We start from the raw sequence: 17,963 nt of genomic DNA, 5'->3' as shown, positions 1-17,963 counted from the left end.
GGCTCCTCTGGGAACAAGCGCTTTCACGGTCTTCAGATCAAAGAGCAGAACTGGGTCACGTGGCATTTCTGCTTTCAGGTTTTGTTTATGCAGCACTGCTCCTAGGCTGTTTATGTTTTTAATTTCAGGCAAAGAGAGACAGACAGAGAGGGAAAGGAACAGATGTAGAGAGAAGGACAAAGACCACAGCATCGGGAGTCAGGCTGTAGCGCAGCGGGTTAAGCACACATGGCGCAAAGCTCAAGGACCAGCGAAAAGATCCCGGTTCGAACCCTGGCTCCCCACCTGCAGGGGAGTCACTTCACAAGTGGTGAAGCAGGTCTGCAGGTGTCTGTCTTTCTCTCCCCCTCTCTGTCTTCCCCTCCTCTCTCCATTTCTCTCTGTCCTATCCAACAATGATGACAATAATAATAATAACCACAACAATAAAACAAGGGCAACAAAAGGGAATAAATAAATAAACAATTATTAAAAAAAAAAAAAAAGACCACAGTATCACTCTGCTGCTCAGGGAGTGTCCCTTGGTACCATCCATGGTGCTCCCATGCGGTGATGGGGCTCGAACCTGGGCCCTTGAGCATGGTAAGATGTGTACTCTGTTGGAGAAACTGTCTCCTGGCCCATAGTTGTTTAGTTTTCAATTTTAACCAGAGCACTGCTCAGTTCTGACCTATAGTGGTGCTGGGGTTTGAACCTGCAACTTCAGAGACTCAGACAAAAATGCTTCTCACAGAACCACTATGCCATCTCCCAGGCCCTCTTGGTATTAAATTAAAATGTTGCTGCCTTAGCATTAGTTCATAATACCCATGATATATGTGATATATTGTATACTATATGATCATGGTAACAGGGAAGCCCTAAAATTTTGGTGGGGGGTGTGTGGTGGGATTTCTATATATATAGAATTGGGAAGCAGTAAGCCTAAATTTTATGTACAATTCTATTTTGTAGGTTTTATTTATCTATTTTTTAAAGGTTTTATTTATTTATTAATGAAGAAGGTAGAAGGAGAGAGAGAGAGAGAACCAGACATCTCTCTGGTACATGTGCTGCTAGAAATTGAACCCAAGACCTCAGGCTTGAGAGTCCAATGCTTTATCCACTGCACCACCTCCTGGACCACTGTAGACATTATTTATTTTATTTTCCTATAGTGGTGCTGGAAACTGAGCCAGGGACCTTTGGTGCCTCAGACATGCCAGTCTTTTTGCATAATCCTTCTGCTACCTCCTCAGCCCCATATATGTAGCTTTTTAATTCCTAGATATTTTATTGTTTTTGTTGCAATATTAATAGGAATTGATTTCTGGATTTCTTCTTCTTCTAACTTAGTATTTGCATAAAGGAATGCCACTGACTTTTGTATGTTAATTTTATAGCCTGGCACCTTACTATGTTGCCTGATAATTTCCGAAAGCTTCTTGCTGGATTCTTTAGGTTTTTCTATGTATACTATCATATCATCTGCAAATACGGAGATTCTTCTCTTCCAATCTGTATCCCTTTAATTCCTTGCTCCTGCCTGATTGCTATGGCAAGAACTTCCAACACTGTGTTGAATAGTAATGGTGATAGTGGGCAGCCCTGTCTAGTACCAGATCTGAGTGGAAATGCTTCCAGTTTTTCACCATTGAGTATGATGTTGGCTGTAGGTTTGCTATAAAACAGCTTATGTAGATTTTTTTTTTTGCCTCCAGGGTTATTGCTGGGGCTCAGTGCCTACACCATTAATCCACTGCTCCTGGAGGCCTTTTATATATATATATATATATATATATTTATTTCCCTTTGTTGCCCTTGTTGTTTTATTGTTGTAGTTCTTATTGTTGTTGATGTCATTGTTGGATAGGACAGAGACAAATGGAGAGAGGAAGGGAAGACAGAGAGGGAGAGAGAAAGACAGATATCTGCAGATCTGCTTCACTGCTTGTGAAGTGACTCCCCTGCATGTGGGGAGCCGGGGGCTCGAACCGGGATCCTTCGCAGGTCCTTGTGCTTTGCACCCCGTGCTCTTAACCCGCTGCGCTACTGCCCGACTCCCCCTGGAAGCCATTTTTCCCCTTTTTGTTGCCCTTGTTGTTGTAGCCTTATTGTGGTTATTATTGTTGTTGATGATGTCATTTGTTGTTGGATAGAACAGGGAGAAATGGAAAGAGGGGGGGAAGACAAAGAGGGGGAGAGAAAGACAGACACCTGCAGACCTGCTTCACAGCTTGTGAAGTGACCCTCCCCTGCAGATGGGGAGCCAGGGGCTCGAACTGGGATCCTTACGCTGGCCCTTGTGCTTTGCACCACATGTGCTTAACTCACTGTGCTACTGACTGACTCCTGATTTTTAAATTTTATTTATTTTACCTTTTGTTGCCCTTGTTGTTTTTATTGTTGGAGTTATTATTGTTGTTGTTGTTAGATAGGACAGAGAGAAATGGAAAGAGTAGGGGAAGACAGAGAGGGGGAGAGAAAGACACCTGCAGACCTGCTTCACCACCTGTGAAGGGACTCCACTACAGGTGGGGACCCGGGGGCTCTACTGATTTATTTATTTATTTTTAAATATTTATTTATTCCCTTCTGTTTTCCTTGTTGTCTTATTGTTGTAGTTATTATGGTTGTTGATATTGATGTGGTAATTGTTGTTGGCTAGGACAGAGAGAAATGGAGAGAAGAGGGGAAGACAGAGAGGGGGAGAGAAAGATAGAGACCTGCAGACCTGCATCACCGCCTGTGAAGCGACTCCCCTGCAGGTGGGGAGCCGGGGGCTCGAACCAGGATCCTTACTCGGGTCCTTGTGCTTTGCGCCACCTGCACTTAACCTGCTGTGCTACTGCCCAACTCCCGATTTTTTTTTTTTTAAAGAGAATTTCCACCTTGCTTCTTCATCAGAGGCTGCACCAGCTTCTATTTCCTGCCCACACCGTCACCCACACACGTCAGAACAACCTGGTGGTGGTTGGAGTTGGGCATGGGAGGAGAGGGCTGAAGACATTGGTTTGGCCAGAGCATTAGCTCTGGCTCCTGATGGCGCCCGCTGGGGACAGGCAAGAGGACAAGCCGCCAACACAGCTGCCCCCCTCCCGGCTTCCTCATTGTTGCCACGCGGCTAGGAGGGCACAGCTCTCTGGGAGGCCTGGCCTCTGCGGTCACTGGCGCACACAGACCGTGTCCCCCTCTTGCCTTTGCACAGGGTCTCAAGAGCCCACAGACACGACCACCACGGCGGAGACATTCACCTTCACCACCAAGTTCCAGATCGCAGGTGGGCCGGGGTGAAGGGACTGCCTGGGGGGGGGGGGGGACTGCAGCAGGCACCTACCCGCCCTCTGGTGGGCTGGATGGTCAGTTTAAAACAAGCAGCCTCCTCCTCACATGACCTCTGGGCATCAGGCGCAAAGACTAATCTAGAAGGTGACACAGTTCAAGAGCCTGCAAACCAGTCGTGGTGACCTATGTGTGGAGGGTAGCGGACCAGAGCTGTGTCATGTGTGTAGTCCCGCTAAGGGGCAGAGATTTTTTGCGGTGTCACCCTGAAGGGCAGCATGTGTCAGCTTGAGCTGGGTGATCCACCATCAGTGGGGATCTGATCAGTACTCTGAGCATCCGAGACTCCCATGGTGTGATGGGCCCGTTGTGGTGAAGTAACATGAGAGAAACGGGCTTTGACGCTACATCCAAAGACAGCTGATGGAACAGAGAAATGTGGAGACAGATAGACAAAGACAATTGGTGGATAGATAGATGATAGACAGACAGACAGACAGACAGACAGACAGACAGACAGACAGACAGACAGACAGATAGATATAGGGGCCAGGCAGTGGCGCACCTGGTTAAGTATACACATTGAAGTGTGCAAGGACCCAGGTTCAAGCCCCTGGTTCCCCACCTGCAGGGCTGTAGGTGTCTCTCTGTCTGTCCCTCTTTATCTCCCCATTTCCTTCACAGTTTCTCTCTGTTTCTATCCAATAATAATTAAAATAAAAACATAAAAAGATAGATAAATAGCTGATAAAAATATATAAAATAGATTCTAGAGAGATGGATAGTTGAGAAGCAGATGACAAACAAGATTAAATAGATAAGATAGATTCAGTAGATGTGTAGGTTAGCTGTATACTAGACAGACAAACAGATACAGACCAATGGATGGCTACTGGAGGGATGGACAGGCAGATAGATAAGTGGATGGATGGATGGATGGATGGATGGATGGATGGATGGATGGATGGGCAGATAGATGCCAGGCCAGCAGCATGTGGGAGACAGGAATGCTTTGAGATGCTTATCATTTATGTCCCCACATTCCCTCAGCTGAGTCAGTCTCCTGCAGGGGTAGAGCCCCGAGCTCCTGAGGCCTCTGAGAGGTGTGAAGGGGGGTGGACGCTGCCCACCTCTTGGGGTCCCCGCTGACCCTCTTGTCTGTCCCCAGTGGCCATCTGCCTCCTGCTGCTGGGTATCCTCCTCCTGAGCGGGCTGGCGTGGCAGTGGAGATGGTGAGTGTACCCCCTCCTCCTGATCCCTGGGGGGTGGGGGGACCCCAGGAGCCTGCCCTTCCCAGAGTCACCCTGGAGGAGCATAGGACCTGCTGGAGCCAGGCTGGGTACTGAGTTTCTGCTGCCCAGTTCTCCCACCACCCCCTGCCTCCAGGATCCGTCAGAGACCCGCCTTGCCAGTGCCTTCCTAAGTCCCTCGGGCGCACCTGGCGTGGACCACCAAACAAGTACCAGGCACAGACAGTTGACCCCGTGCCAAGAGGGGCTTTGGAGCCAGCAGGTGTGGGGCAGGGGATAGTGAAGGGGGGGGCACTGAGGACTGTCCTTCTCTCTCTCTTTGTCATGGCTGGGATTTCATCACTTTCCAAATAGAAAGAGAGAGACGGAGAAAGAGAAACAAGGAAGAGAACAGAAGACACCAGAGCTTTCCCCAGGGTGGAGGGCCAGACTCGGTCCCCGACTGTGTGCACGCCAGAGCCAGCACCTCCCAGACCAGCTCGTTGCTGCCCCTGTTCCCTTGGTTGGGTTGGTTCTTGTTCTGAGTGGAGCATCATTCAGCTCTGGTGGTTGATGTTGCCAGGGACCGAGCCTGGGACCTCTGGTGTACATGAAGGCTACCTGCCTGGTGGTGTGCCCTTCTCCCCTCCTCCTCTTCCTCCTCCTCTTCCTCCTCCTCCTCCTCTTCCTCCTCCTCTTCCTCCTTCTCTTCTTCCTCCTCCTTTTCCTCCTCCTCTTCCTCCTCCTCTTCTTCTTCCTCCTCTTCCTTCTCCTCCTCTTCCTCCTCCTTCTCTTCCTCCTCTTCCTCCTCTTCCTCTCTTTCTCCTTCTTTCCTCCTCTTCCTCCTTCTCCTCTTCCTCTTTTCCTCCTTCTCTTCTCCCTCCTTCACCCCCTTGTCCTCATCCTCATCCTCCCCCTCCTCCTCTTTCCACAGGCACTACCCTTAATAGGAAGGGACATTTCTCACAAATCCCCAGGTGATGCTGTCACTGTGGTTTCAAGACCAAATGCTGAGAACCACACACTCAGCTCGTAGCAGAATCCAGTTCAGAATCCAGCTCAATGTTCAGAGCCAGAGTGGGAAGCCCCCTTTGTATCCTTCTCGGTCTCTTGTCTTTCTCTCACCCGCCCCTAGATGATGCTATAGAGACCCACTAGTCAGCCTCGGGCCAACCCTGACATCACCTCCCCTTCATGGGCCAGAGAAAACATAGCTGCCCTTCACCCCCACCCCAACAAAGCCCCTCCATCCCATAATGAGCCCAGCCCGTGACAGCTTGTGGCCCCTTCCCCCCTCTGTCGACCACCCTCCTCACGTGAAGCAGCATCAGCCAGCACCCCAGGCCTGGTGCTTGGTAGGGGTCTTGGTCAGCTGATCCCCAAGGCAATGTTCTAGGCGGTCGGAGCAGGTGGGGTGCAGAGGGAGGACTCAGTACAACTGGGACCCTCTCCTTCCCGCCCCAGACTCAGATCTCTCCAAGATCCTTCTAGGGCCTTATGCATGTGTGATGTCACCACTTCCAGCTGACTTTTTCATTTCTTTTACTTCAGATATACATACGGGTAAATGGGTATTCAGAGAGAGAGAGAGAGAGAGAGAGGGAGAGAGAGAGGGAGAGAGAGGGAGATCACAGCACTAGAGTTTCCTCCATGTGGTATTCTGTATCGAACACAGCTGACAAGTCACACACCCTAACTGGTGAGTTATCTCTCTAACCTCAAGGACCTTTTTTTTTTTAATTGCCACCAAAGGATATCTCTGGGGCTCAATGACAGCATTATGAATTTACCCCTCTCTCTCTTTTTCTTTCTCTTTCACTCTCTCTCTCTGCTTCTTTCTAGATGAGGTAGGTTCTTTCTAGATGAGGTAGGTAGAAATTGAGAGCAGATGTGGAGATAGGGAGGGAAATATAAAAAGAGACACTGGGGAGTCGGGCGGTAGCGCAGCAGGTCAAGCGCACGTGACCCAAAGCGTAAGGACCGGCGGAAGGATCCCTGTTCGAGCCCCTGGCTCCCCACCTGCAGGGGAGTCGCTTCACAGGTGGTGAAACAGGTCTGCAGGTGTCTGTCTTTCTCTCCCCCTCTCTGTCTTCCCCTCCTCTCTCCATTTCTCTCTGTCCTATCCAACAACAATAACGTTGATAACAGCAACAAAAATAACTACAACAATAAAAACAACAAGGGCAACAAAAATGGAATAAATAAATATTTTTTTAAATATTTATTTTATTCATTTTCCCTTTGTTTTAGCCCTTGTTGTTTTATTGTTGTAGTTATTATTGTTGTTGTTATTGATGTCTTCGTTGTAGGATAGGACAAAGAGAAAAATGGAGAGAGGAGGGGGAGATAGAGAGGGAAGAGAAAGATAAGACACCTGCAGACCTGCTTCACCGCCTGTGAAACAACTCCCCTGCAGGTGGGGAGCCGGGGGCTTGAACCGGGATCCTCTCGCCGGTCATTGTGCTTTGCGCCACCTGCGCTTAACCGCTGTGCTACCGCCGGACTCCCAATAAATAAATTTTTTTTTAAAAAAAGAGAGACACCTACAGACCTCCTTCACTACTTGTGAAGTGTCCCCCTGCCAGTGGGCAGCCAGGGCTGGAAGCCCGGTCCTTGCACATGGTAACGTGTGGACTCAATCCAGTGTACTACTATCTGGCTTCCCAAGGACCTTTCATTTTGTGACTTAAAGAACAAAAGCCGTCGGGGGCTGGGTGATGGAACACCAGGTTAAGCATACATAGTACAAAATGCAAGGACTTGAGCAAGGATCCAGGTTCAAGTCCCAGCTGCTCGCACCCCCCTGCAGGGGAGTCGCTTCACAGGCAGTGAAGCAGGTCTGCAGGTGTCTCTCTTTCTCTCTCCCTCACTATCTTCCCCTCCTCTCTCCATTTCTCTCTATCCAATAAAATGGGAAAAATGGCCACCAGGAGCAGTAGATTCATAGTGCCGGCACTGAGGCCCAGTGATAACCCTGGAGGAAAAAAAACAAAAAGCCTTCTCAGTTTGGGAGGTGGCTCTATGAGTAAAGTATTGGACTCTCAAGCATGAGGTCCCAAGTTCAATCCCCAGCAGCACATGTATCAGAGTTTTGTCTGGTTCTGTCTCTCTCACTCTCCTATCTCTCTCATTAATAGGTAAAATCTGCAAAAAAAAGGAAAAAGAGAACAAAAACTGTCAGACACACTGAGAGAAGGTTATTTGGAGACAGAAGTGGTTTGGAGTTTATATACTGTGGACCAAACTAATTCCTGGAAGCCTGAGAGTCCCTCTCCTCCAAACTATACTACAACTGCCCCCCCCAGACTTCCCACCCTGCATCCCATGGTACCTTCTGTGAGCAAACTGAAGCCCTGCATAAGTGTTTTGGTTGGTTGGTTCTCTGAGCCATCCTGGGGTGGGGCTCAGATGAGTGCTCGCTGGCTCAGAATCTCTGGGATTTTGTGAACAGTTTCCAAGCACAGGTGAGACTGAAAATGAAACACACAAGCTTATGATTGAATAGCTGATATTTTTCAGAATGAAGCGAATGGGAATTCCAAATAAAGCCCTTTCTAGTCATTTCACCACTTTTTTTTGTTTCTTTGTTTTTGCCTCCAGGGTTATTGCCAGGGCTCAGTGACTGCACCAGGAATCCACTGCTCCTGGAGGCCATTTTTCCCCTTTTGTTACTCTAGTTGTTTTTTTATCATTGTTGTAGTTATTATTATTGTTGTTGTTGTTATTGATGTTGTTGTTGTTGGATAGAACAGAGAGAAATGGAGAAAGTAGGGGAAGACAGAGAGGGGGAGAGAGATAGACACCTGCAGACCTGCTTCACCGCCTGTGAAGCGACTCCCCTGCAGGTGGGGAGCCAGGGGCTCGAACCGGGATCCTTATACTGGTCCTTGTGCTTTGTGCCATGTGTGCTTAACCCTCTGCGCTACTGCCCGGCCCCCATTTCACCACTTTTTACTTCCACACTTTTGCTTTGTTCTCAGAGCTAAGTCTGCCTGCTGTATTTATAATTAGAAATTCCTTTTTATTTATCTATTATTCTGTTGTTTGTTTATTTATTTATTTTACCAGAGCACTGTTCAGCTCTGTTTTGCGGTGTGGGGAATTGAACATGGGACTTTGGAGCTTCAGGCATGAGAGTCTCTGTGCATAACCGTTATGCTCTCTACCCTGCCCTTATTTCTCTGTTTACTTGTTTTCTATTGCCACCAGGGTTATCACTGGGTCTCAGTGCCTGTACAACAAATCCTCCTGGGAAGTATTTTTCTTTCCCCACCCCTCACCTCTGTTCTCTTTTATGTGTTAGAGACAGAAAGAAATTGAAAGGAGAAGGGGAGACAGAAAAAAAGAAAGAAGGAGAGAGACCCTTGCAGACCTACTTCACTGTTCATGAAGCACCCCCTTGCATGGGGGGCAGCCGGGGCTCGAACCTGGGTCCTTGTGCACGGTAACCTGTGCACTCAGTCAGGTGCGCCACCACCCAGCTCTCAGCCAGGGAGTTTCTAATGGTTTGGTTTGCTGGGTGTCCCGCTAAGGCAGGCTGGGACTTGAGAGCCCACGCTAGGGTCCCCTCAACTTCACACCTGTCTCATCCAGGCTTGGGGCAACAGGAAGCCCAGCAGCCACAGAGCCACCAGCCCAGGTCTGAGACAGGAAAGTGACAGGCTTAAGCGAGAGTTGACACCGGACACTCAGCCCACACTGTTTTGGGGATGGGGGAGCCCACGTCGTTCATAGTGCACAATCACTTCTACAACTGTGGCTTACTTACACCCCAGCAGGAGGAACAGCAGAGGAACCATCTAGAAAAGCAGTGTGGTGAAGTGCTGACGGGGCCGTCAGGAGGCACCTCAAGTCCAGACATCGCCCCAGAGCAGCAGGCGACCCTCCCAGCTGGGTCCTGAAGAACCAGGAGGAACAACTTGGGGATGATAAAACCTCCGTGACCTGGACAGGGGACTCACTCCCCACTGCAGGGAAGGGGGACAGAGGAGATAAGTTTCTTGCCGCCCAGAACAGCCAGGGCAAAGTCACGTATGCCAACGCACACCCTCATCCCCCACTACATCAGGCCCTTGTCTCTGGCCCACGTCCGTCCTGCCCTGACTCCTAGCTAGCCAGTCCCATCTTTGGTCAGTCCACCTCCAGACCCCTGGATGAGTGGCTCTGCATTCTTGGGTCCTGAGCCCCCCAAGTATGGGACCTTCCATTCTGAATCTCTAAAGATGGGGGGACCATCCAGGATGAGATTTGACTTCTGCCTATACAGCCCCCACCATACCTCCTTGGCCTTGGGATGCTGGAGCTCCCCTCTCTGTTTTCTCAGGAGAAGAAGGATGGACTTGGCCCAGGTGTGGTGACACCTGCCACAGAGCTTTGCCCGGATGTCATCAGCAGACCTCTCTGAGAGTATCTTTCTTGGGATGGGGGTGTGTCGGAAGTGGGGCTCAGAAGTTGGCCCGCCCTGGTTTGAGCGCCACAGTGTGACAGTTCAAAGCAGGGGACAGACCGTTCGAGGGAGAGTCACAAAAGCCAGGGTGGATGGGGAGACTAAGTCTACTGTCAGGTGTCCCTCTGAAAGGACAGGAATGTGTCATTAAAAAAAAAAAAAAGGCATTCTGTGTGTTCTGCTTTCTCTGTCATTGACCAAGCAAATGTCACCCAGAGTCCCTGGGTCACCACCCCACTCCAAAACATGTATATGGCCCACACACCAGAGTCCCCGCCCTCCACACCTGTCTCATCCAGTCTTGGAGGCAGCAGGGTGACGCAGTGAATTAACAGAGCAAAAGCCTCACCTCATTTGTCTCAGTGGAGCGAGACTGAGCTGCACGTGCACATCACAGCTCGCTTGGGGAGAGGAAGGCCTGTGAGATCCAACTTCTCCTTCCTGAACTCACTCTCTCACAAGTGTCCGGTGAAGCTTTCTAGAAGTGCCATGTTCTGTTGGCATCACTCAGCTATTTCAGTGTACTTAGTGGACCACTGCTGTTATAAAAAAATATACTACTGGGGAGTCAGACACAGTGGGTTAAGAGCAGGTGGCGCAAAGCGCAAGGACCAGTGTAAGGATCCCTGTTGGAGCCCCTGGCTCCCCACCTGCAGGGGAGTCGCTTCACAGGCGGTGAAGCAGGTCTGCAGGTGTCTGTCTTTCTCTCCCCCTCTCTGTCTTCCCCTCCTCACTCCATTTCTCTCTGTCCTATCCAACAACAACGACATCAACAACAACAACAATAACTACAACAATAAAACAACAAGGGCAACAAAAGGGAATACATAAATAAATATTTAAAATAAGTAAATAAAAATAAATAAATACTACTGAATACTACTAAAAAAATCCTGAATCCTTTTCTGAGCATCTCTTGGTCATTTCTGAAATGCCAACCCAAACTACAACCAGGCACCCCTTCCTGCAGACCCACCTCAGTGATTATCAGCAAAAAAAGAAGGGGGGAATGAACAGTGACAGGTTGTGGGGAAGCTGTTAGGCTGTAAGATGCTTGGGCACTGTGGAGGCCAGAGGGTGGCTTCTCACAGAGCTAAGCACAGTCACTGGACATAGTTTACCACATGGGAACACCAGGCACACAGGAAGCTTCAGGAGCAGTGGAGCAGTGCTGTGGTATCTCTCTCTCTTTTTCTCACCCTCTAATTGGGAAAAAAAAGCAGCAAGCATCCACCTGGAGTGGTGGAATTGTTCAGGTGAAAAATCCTGCAGGCAAAAAGGAAATTAAAACAGAGAAGAGCGAGAGAGAGAGAGAGAGAGAGAGAGAGAGAGAGAAAGGGAGTGTAGAGGGTGGTAGAGAAAGAGAAGGGAATAGAGTGGAGGGAGAGGAGAGAGAGAAAAAAAGGGAGAGAGCAGAGAGAGAGAAAAGATAGCGAAAAAGGGGAGAGAGGTGGGAGAGAGAAGGAGAAGGAAAGGGGGAGAGAGTGGAAAGAGAAGGGAGAGAAAGAAAGAGAGAAGTGGAGAGATGGAGAGTGGAGAGAGACCTCAGACAGACTCCCCCAGGGCCCAGCAATTCCATTCCCAGCTCTGGGCCCCCACACCTCACCCTGAGTCATCAGGGGCCCATGTGGTGACTCGCTACAGGCACATGGAGGACTCTGAGAAGTCTCCAGGGAGACCCAAGGCCACAGGGACTGAGAGGCAGCTCCAGGGCTCACAGTAGCCCAGCACACAGAGAGCACTTCCAGGAGGTGGGGCATGGGCTAGGGCAAACCACCTGCCGGGAGCAGATTCAGGCACGGGGCCACACAGGAGTGAGAAGACCCGGATTGCAAACCGAGAAAGAGGCCCTTCTGGCAGAGCACGGTGTACCTGAGCCCACCCTTCAAGGCCTGAGTACCAGAGGCCTAGGTGGCACAGGTCCGGGTCTAGCCAAACACACCCCACCCTCTGCCCTGTCCCCAGTCAAGAACAAGCATTCGTAGCACCTTGCATGGGCAGCCATGCAAGTCTGTTGTGTGTGTGTGTGTCGGGGGGGGGGGGGGACAGGTGATTTCAGATGCACCCCCTGGGGGACAGCAGGTGTGCCATCCCTTTTCTACCTCCTACTAGCTGCTGTGGGGGTGAGGCTAGGACCACCAAGGAAAGGGAAGTTTTGACAGAAGTGAGTGGGTAGACAGCTCCCGGGTAGAGTGCTCACCTCACTATGTATGAGGCTCTGGGAGAGAGAGAGAGAGAGGGAGAGGGAGAGGGAGAGGGAGAGGGAGAGGGAGAGGGAGAGGGAGAGGGAGAGGGAGAGGGAGAGGGAGAGGGAGAGGGAGAGGGAGAGGGAGAGGGAGAGGGAGAGGAGAAGAGGGGAGGGGAGGGGAGGGAAAGGGAGGGGCAGGGAGGGGAGGGGAAGAGAGAGGAAAGGGAGGGGCGGGGAGGGGAAGGGAAAGGAGGGGAGAGGAGAGGAGAGGAGAGGAGAGGAGAGGAAAGGAGAAGAGGGGAGGGGAGGGGAGAGAAAGGGAGGGGAGGAGAGGAGAGGAGAGGAGAGGAGAGGAGAGGGAAAGGGAGGGGCGGGGAGGGGAGGGGAAAGGAGGGGAGGGGAGGGGAGGGGAGAGGAGAGGAGAGGAAAGGAGAGGGGAGGAGAGGAGTGGAAAGGAGAGGAGAGGAGAGGAGAGGAGAGGAGAGGAGAAGAGGGGAGGGGAGGGAAGGGAAGGGGAGGGGAGAGAAAGGGAGGGGTAGGGAGGAGAGGGGAGGGGAGGAGAGGAGAGGGAAAGGGAGGGGTGGGGAGGGGAGGGGAAAGGAGGGGAGAGGAGAGGAGAGGAGAGGAAAGGAGAGGGGAAGAGAGGAGTGGAAAGGAGAGGAGAGGAGAGGAGAGGAGAGGAGAGGAGAGGAGAGGAGAGGAGAGGAGAGGAGAGAGACCACAGCACTGCTCCGCCCTCCATAGAGCTCCGCTGGTGCATTCATGGCGCTCTCATGCGGTATCAGGAGTCAACCTAAAATCTTACACAGGGTGAGGCGTTCACTCTACCGGGTGAGCTATCTCCCAGTGTTCCACGTTTATGCTTTAAAGTCACCCCTGGAGACTGAGTCTGAAACCCTCACCCCAACCCTCAATGTCCAGTGAAAGGGGACGGGCACTTGCTTCCCAGTCTCACAAGTGACAAAACAGAAGGGCATCTTGCAACAGTAAGGACACCAGGGCTACTCCAAGTCATAGGAGAACCGGCAGGACTGGGGGAGACGGCTGTCCAGGGGAGACCCTCCAGGACGTGGGGAGGGGCCCCAGACATCACCCATCCATAGTACCGGGAGCCCACGGCCCTGTCCGAAGGGGCAGACTCTCACTGCCGAGTGGGTGAGAGCCGGCACACAGGGCCGCAGACTCTCAAGTCGGTGCTCATTTCCTGCTGCAGAGCAGAGTCAGAAACAGCTCAGATCTACAAGGATGCAGAGGTCACATAGGCACCTAAGCTGATTATGGGCCCCAGACCACATCAAATGGATGGGGTTTACAGTCAACAATATTTATACACCTTCCCCATATTAGGGAGCTACTCTCTTCCCTGATCCAGCTTTCTGGTCAATTTTCTAGCCGTGACATCATCTCCCCAGACAATAACTTGGATCCATCTGCATATCAGATTTCAGGCTCAGGGAAAGAAAAAAAAAAAAAACTAGTATAGCCACAGGCCCTTTGGAATATAACTAAAATATGCCTACTAGCTATCTACAGAACAGAGACCCCCTAACTGCATCTGCACTATTCCAGCCTTTAGGTCCATGATTGGTCTACAGTTTGTTTGGCTTTGTATGTTAACTCTCTTTTTCAGCCACCAGGTTCCAGATGCTACCATGATGCCAACCAGACTTCCCTGGACAGACAACCCCACCAATGTGTCCTGGAGCTCCACTTGCCCAGAGCCCCGCCCCACTAGGGGAGTGGAGAGACAGGCTGGGAGTATGGATCCACCTGCCAACGCCCATGCTCAGCGGAGAAGCAATTACAGAAGCCAGACCTTCACCTTCTGCATCCCACAATGACTTTGGGTCCATGCTCCCAGATGGTTAAAGACTAGGAAAACTCGGGAGAAGGGTGGTAGCACAACAATTTAAGTGCACCTGATGCAAAGTACAAGGACCGGTTAGGATCCCGGTTCAAGCCCCCGGCTCCCCACCTGCAGAGGAGTCACTTCACAGGCAGTGAAGCAGGTCTGCAGGTATCTCTCTGTCTCTCTTCCTCTCTATCTCCCCCTTCTCTCTCAATTTCTCTGTCTCTATCCAATAACAAACAAACAAAAAAAGAATAGGAAAGCTATCAGGGGAGGGGATGGAATATGGAGTTCTGGTGGTGAGAACTGTGTGGAGTTGTACCCCTCCTATCCTATGGTTTAGTCAATGTTTCCTTTCTATAAATAAAAATTTTAAAAATAAAATAAAAACCAGCTCTCCCAGCTGGGAGTGGAGTTGCACAAGAACCACCCTCCTCCTCCTGGGGTGACCGACCCTGACTCAGAGGGAGGGAGCAGGGGACAGCTGGAATGTCCCTGAAGGCTTTCCAAAAGCCCTGGCTGGGGGGTGGAGGGGAGTGTTTTCTGCCAGATGGGGATTTCTGGAAGACAGAGTCAGGACTCTGGGAGAGAGACAGGCAGAGGCTATTCTCTCCAGTTCTCTGGGGTGAGGGAAAGCCGGGGGCCTGGGCTGCAGGACAGAGAAGCAGCCCCACAGAGTCACCCTGAGGACCAGCAGCATCCCTGACCTGGGGTGGGCTGCCTAGTTCCGCTGGAACTGTCCCTCAGGCTCCCACACTGTAGCTTGTCCCCAACCTGGGAGTCTGAGCTGGGGGTGTCCTCATGGCTCAGGAGCTCAGAGTGCTACCTCCTGGCAGTAGACAGGCAGTAAATATTCTAGAACTCTTGGGGGGTGGGGGGTGGCACACACATGACTGTGTGTGAAGACCTGGATTCAAGCCCCAGCTCCCCACTTACAGAAGGGGAAGTTTCACAAGCAGCAAAACAGGACTGCTCATGTCTGTCTTTCCCTCTCCCTCTCTAGCTCCTCCCCTGCTCAATTTCCCTCTGTCCTATCAAATAAAAATAGAAATAAAAAATAAAGAAAAGGAAAATAATACTGAATTTATAGTGCTGGTGTCGAGCCCCAGTGATAACCTTGGTGGCAATTTTAGAAAAGGAGAGTTCTAGAATATATATGGGTTATTGCTGAGACTCGGTGCCAGCACTATGAATCTACCACTCCTAGCAGCCATTTTTTCTTTCTTCCTATTATTATTATTATTATTATTATTTTACCAGAGCAGTGCTCGGCTCTGGCTTATGGTGGTGCAGGGGATTGAAGCTGGGACTTTGGAGCCTCAGGCATGAGAATCTCTTTGCATCACCATTATGCTATCTACCTTCTACCTTTCTTTATATTTTTTATTTAATAGGACAGACAGAAGTTGAGAGGGGAAAAGGAGACAGAGAGACAAAGACACCTCCAGACCTGTTTCACAGTTCATGAAACCTCCCCTTCTGTAGGTGGGGAGCAGGGGCTTGAACCCAGGTCTTTGCGCACGGTAACATGTGCACTCAACTGGATGCGCCACCGTCCGGCCCCCTATTCTAGAAGTCTTATCAGGTCAGCACAGCCTCCAGGGAGGAGGTGGTATGGGTAGGGTCCTGAGTGTGGTTCCCAGCACTGCCTGCAATACTCTGCTTCTCTCTCATTAAGAAGTGAATAAGGGAGTCGGGCAGTAGCGCGGAGGGTTGATTGGACATGGCGCAAAGCACAAGGACCAGCATAAGGATCCCGGTTTGAGTCCCTGGCTCCCCACCTGCAGGGGAGTCGCTTCCCAGGCGGTGAAGCAGGTCTGCAGGTGTCTATCTTTCTCTCCTCCTCTCTGTCTTCCCCTCCTCTCTCCATTTCTCTCTGTCCTATCTAACAACAATGACATCAGTAATAACAATAATAATAACTACAACAACAATGAAAAACAACCAGGGCACAAAAGGAAAAATAAATAAATATTTTTTGGGAGTCGGGCATAGCTCAGCGGGTTAAGCGCAGGTGGCGCAAAGCACAAAGATTGCCATAAGGATCCCGGTTCGAGCCCCCGGCTCCCCACCTGCAGGGGAGTTGCTTCACAGGTGGTGAAGCAGGTCTGCAGGTGTCTATCTTTCTCTCCCCCTCTCTGTCTTCCCCTCCTCTCTCCATTTCTCTCTGTCCTATCCAACAACAATGACAGCAATAACAACAACAACGATAAACAACAGGGGCAACAAAAGGGAAAATAAATAAATAAATGTAAAAAAATTAAAATAAATAAATTTTTTTTTAATTTAAGTGAATAAATCCCTTTGGAAAAGGCATGTGAAGCAGCCACACACACACCCCTACCTCTCAGGCTCAGCAAGGTGGTGTGTCTCTCCCTGCACTATGGCCGCAGGATGGAAGAGGATCCTGAGTCACCCTCCCCTCCCGTCTCCCCCATCTACACTCCGAACCCCCACCCCTTATCCCTGAGGAAGGCACTAGCCCTCACTGGCTGCCGGGGATAGGGGGTATGCTAACACCCCAAAGAAAAGTAGGTCATGGGGCCAGGAGGTGGCGCACCTGGTTAAGCGCACATATTACAGTGTGCGAGGACCTGGGTTCAAGCCCCTGGTCCCCACTTGCAGAGGAAAAGCTTCACAAGTGGTGAAGCAGATCTGCAGGTGTCTCTCTGTCTCTCTCCCTCTCTATCTCTCCCTCCCCTCTCAATTCCTCTCTGTCTCTATCCAATTATGAATGAATAAATAAATAAAATATTTTTTAAAAGAAAGAAAAGTAGATCATTACCAAGGGACAGGAAGTGGGTGGGAAGGGGGTGAAGAGCACGCTTTTATGGTTCATGAGCCATTATGCGTCCACCAAGAACACCCTCAAGTATCCCACAAAGCATGGCTAGGCCCAGGCCCAAGCTGAGCGTGTGCTGGAGGAGGTCCCAGGTTCAAGCCCCAGCTTTTCCCCAAGGGTTATTGGGGCTCCGTGCTTCTACTACATGTCCACTGCCCCTGGAGGCCTTTTTCTTCTTCTTTTTCCCACTGTTGTTGTTGTTATTGTTGCTGCTGTTGTTGTCGTTGGATAAGACAGAGACAAACTGAGAGAGGAGGGGAGGCAGAGAAGGGGAGAGAGGGGCTGGGTGGTGGCGCACCTGGTTGAGCACACACATTATAGTGTGCAAGGACCCGGGTTTGAGCCCCCGGTCCCCACTTGCAGGGGGAAAGCTTTGTGAGTGGTGAAGCAGGGCTGCAGGTGTCTGTCTCTCTCCCTGTCTATCACCGCCTTCCCTCTCGATTTCTGGCTGCCTCTATCCAATAAATAAATAAAGATAATAAAAAAAATTTTAAAAGAGAGAAGAGGAGAGAGAGCTACCTGCAGACCTGCGTCACCACTTACAAGCAAACCCCGGCAGATGGGGAGCCAGGGACGCGAATTGGGATCCTTCTGCCGGTTCTTGCTCTTTGCACTATGTGCGATTAACCCAGTGCACCACCACCCGGCCCCCTGTTGCATATTTTAGAGGGATAGAGAGAGAGACACCAGATCACGGCTCAGCTCTGGCTTACAGTGGTGCAGGGGACTGAATGTGGGACCCTGAAGCCTCAGGCATGAAGTCATTTGCATAACCATTATGCTGTCTCCCCAGCCCCAATTTTTTTCAATATATATAAAAGAGCAGGCCGGGTAGTAACACACCGGGTGCATGCACATAGTACAAAGCACAAGGACCAGTGCAAGAACCCTGGTTCGAGTCCCCAGGTCCCCACCTGCAGGGGGGTCGCTTTGCAAGTGGTAAAGCAGGTCTGCAGCTGTCTATCTTTCTCTCCCCCTCTCTATCTGCCCCTCCTCTTTCAATTTCTCTCTGTCCCATCCAAAAAAAAAAAGAGAGAGAGAGAGAGAAATGAAGAAAGAGCAGAAAAACAGAAAGAAGAACAGAAAGGGAAATGCAAAGCAGAATTAGACTGAGTTTGGAATATTGCACCAAAGTATAAGGGGGAGAT

The 17,963-nt window shown here is 50.5% G+C and overlaps 1 protein-coding gene and 1 long non-coding RNA gene across 4 annotated transcripts in view; one reads left to right on the top strand and one right to left on the bottom strand.

Moving 5' to 3' along the window:
- The window catches only part of IL2RA (interleukin 2 receptor subunit alpha), a 41,649-nt gene extending 31,465 nt beyond the window's left edge, over positions 1-10,184 (top strand). Inside the window, exons 6-8 of one of the 3 annotated variants that reach the window (XM_060192422.1) lie at positions 3,188-3,259; positions 4,430-4,493; positions 9,269-10,184. In XM_060192422.1, coding sequence (XP_060048405.1) covers positions 3,188-3,259; positions 4,430-4,493; positions 9,269-9,293 — 161 coding nt within the window. In that variant the 3' untranslated portion in view covers positions 9,294-10,184. Of the gene's footprint in view, positions 1-3,187; positions 3,260-4,429; positions 4,494-9,265 lie in introns of all 3 variants that reach the window. The other 2 variants (XM_060192421.1, XM_060192423.1) reach the window with 2 other exon arrangements.
- The window catches only part of LOC132538958 (uncharacterized), a 30,973-nt gene that overhangs the window by 7,799 nt on the left and 5,211 nt on the right, over positions 1-17,963 (bottom strand). The window lies entirely within an intron of this gene.

The sequence above is a fragment of the Erinaceus europaeus genome, chromosome 6, assembly GCF_950295315.1.
Source record: "Erinaceus europaeus chromosome 6, mEriEur2.1, whole genome shotgun sequence".
Taxonomy (NCBI): Eukaryota; Metazoa; Chordata; class Mammalia; order Eulipotyphla; family Erinaceidae; genus Erinaceus; species Erinaceus europaeus.
This window is presented reverse-complemented; position numbering and strand designations above follow the sequence as displayed.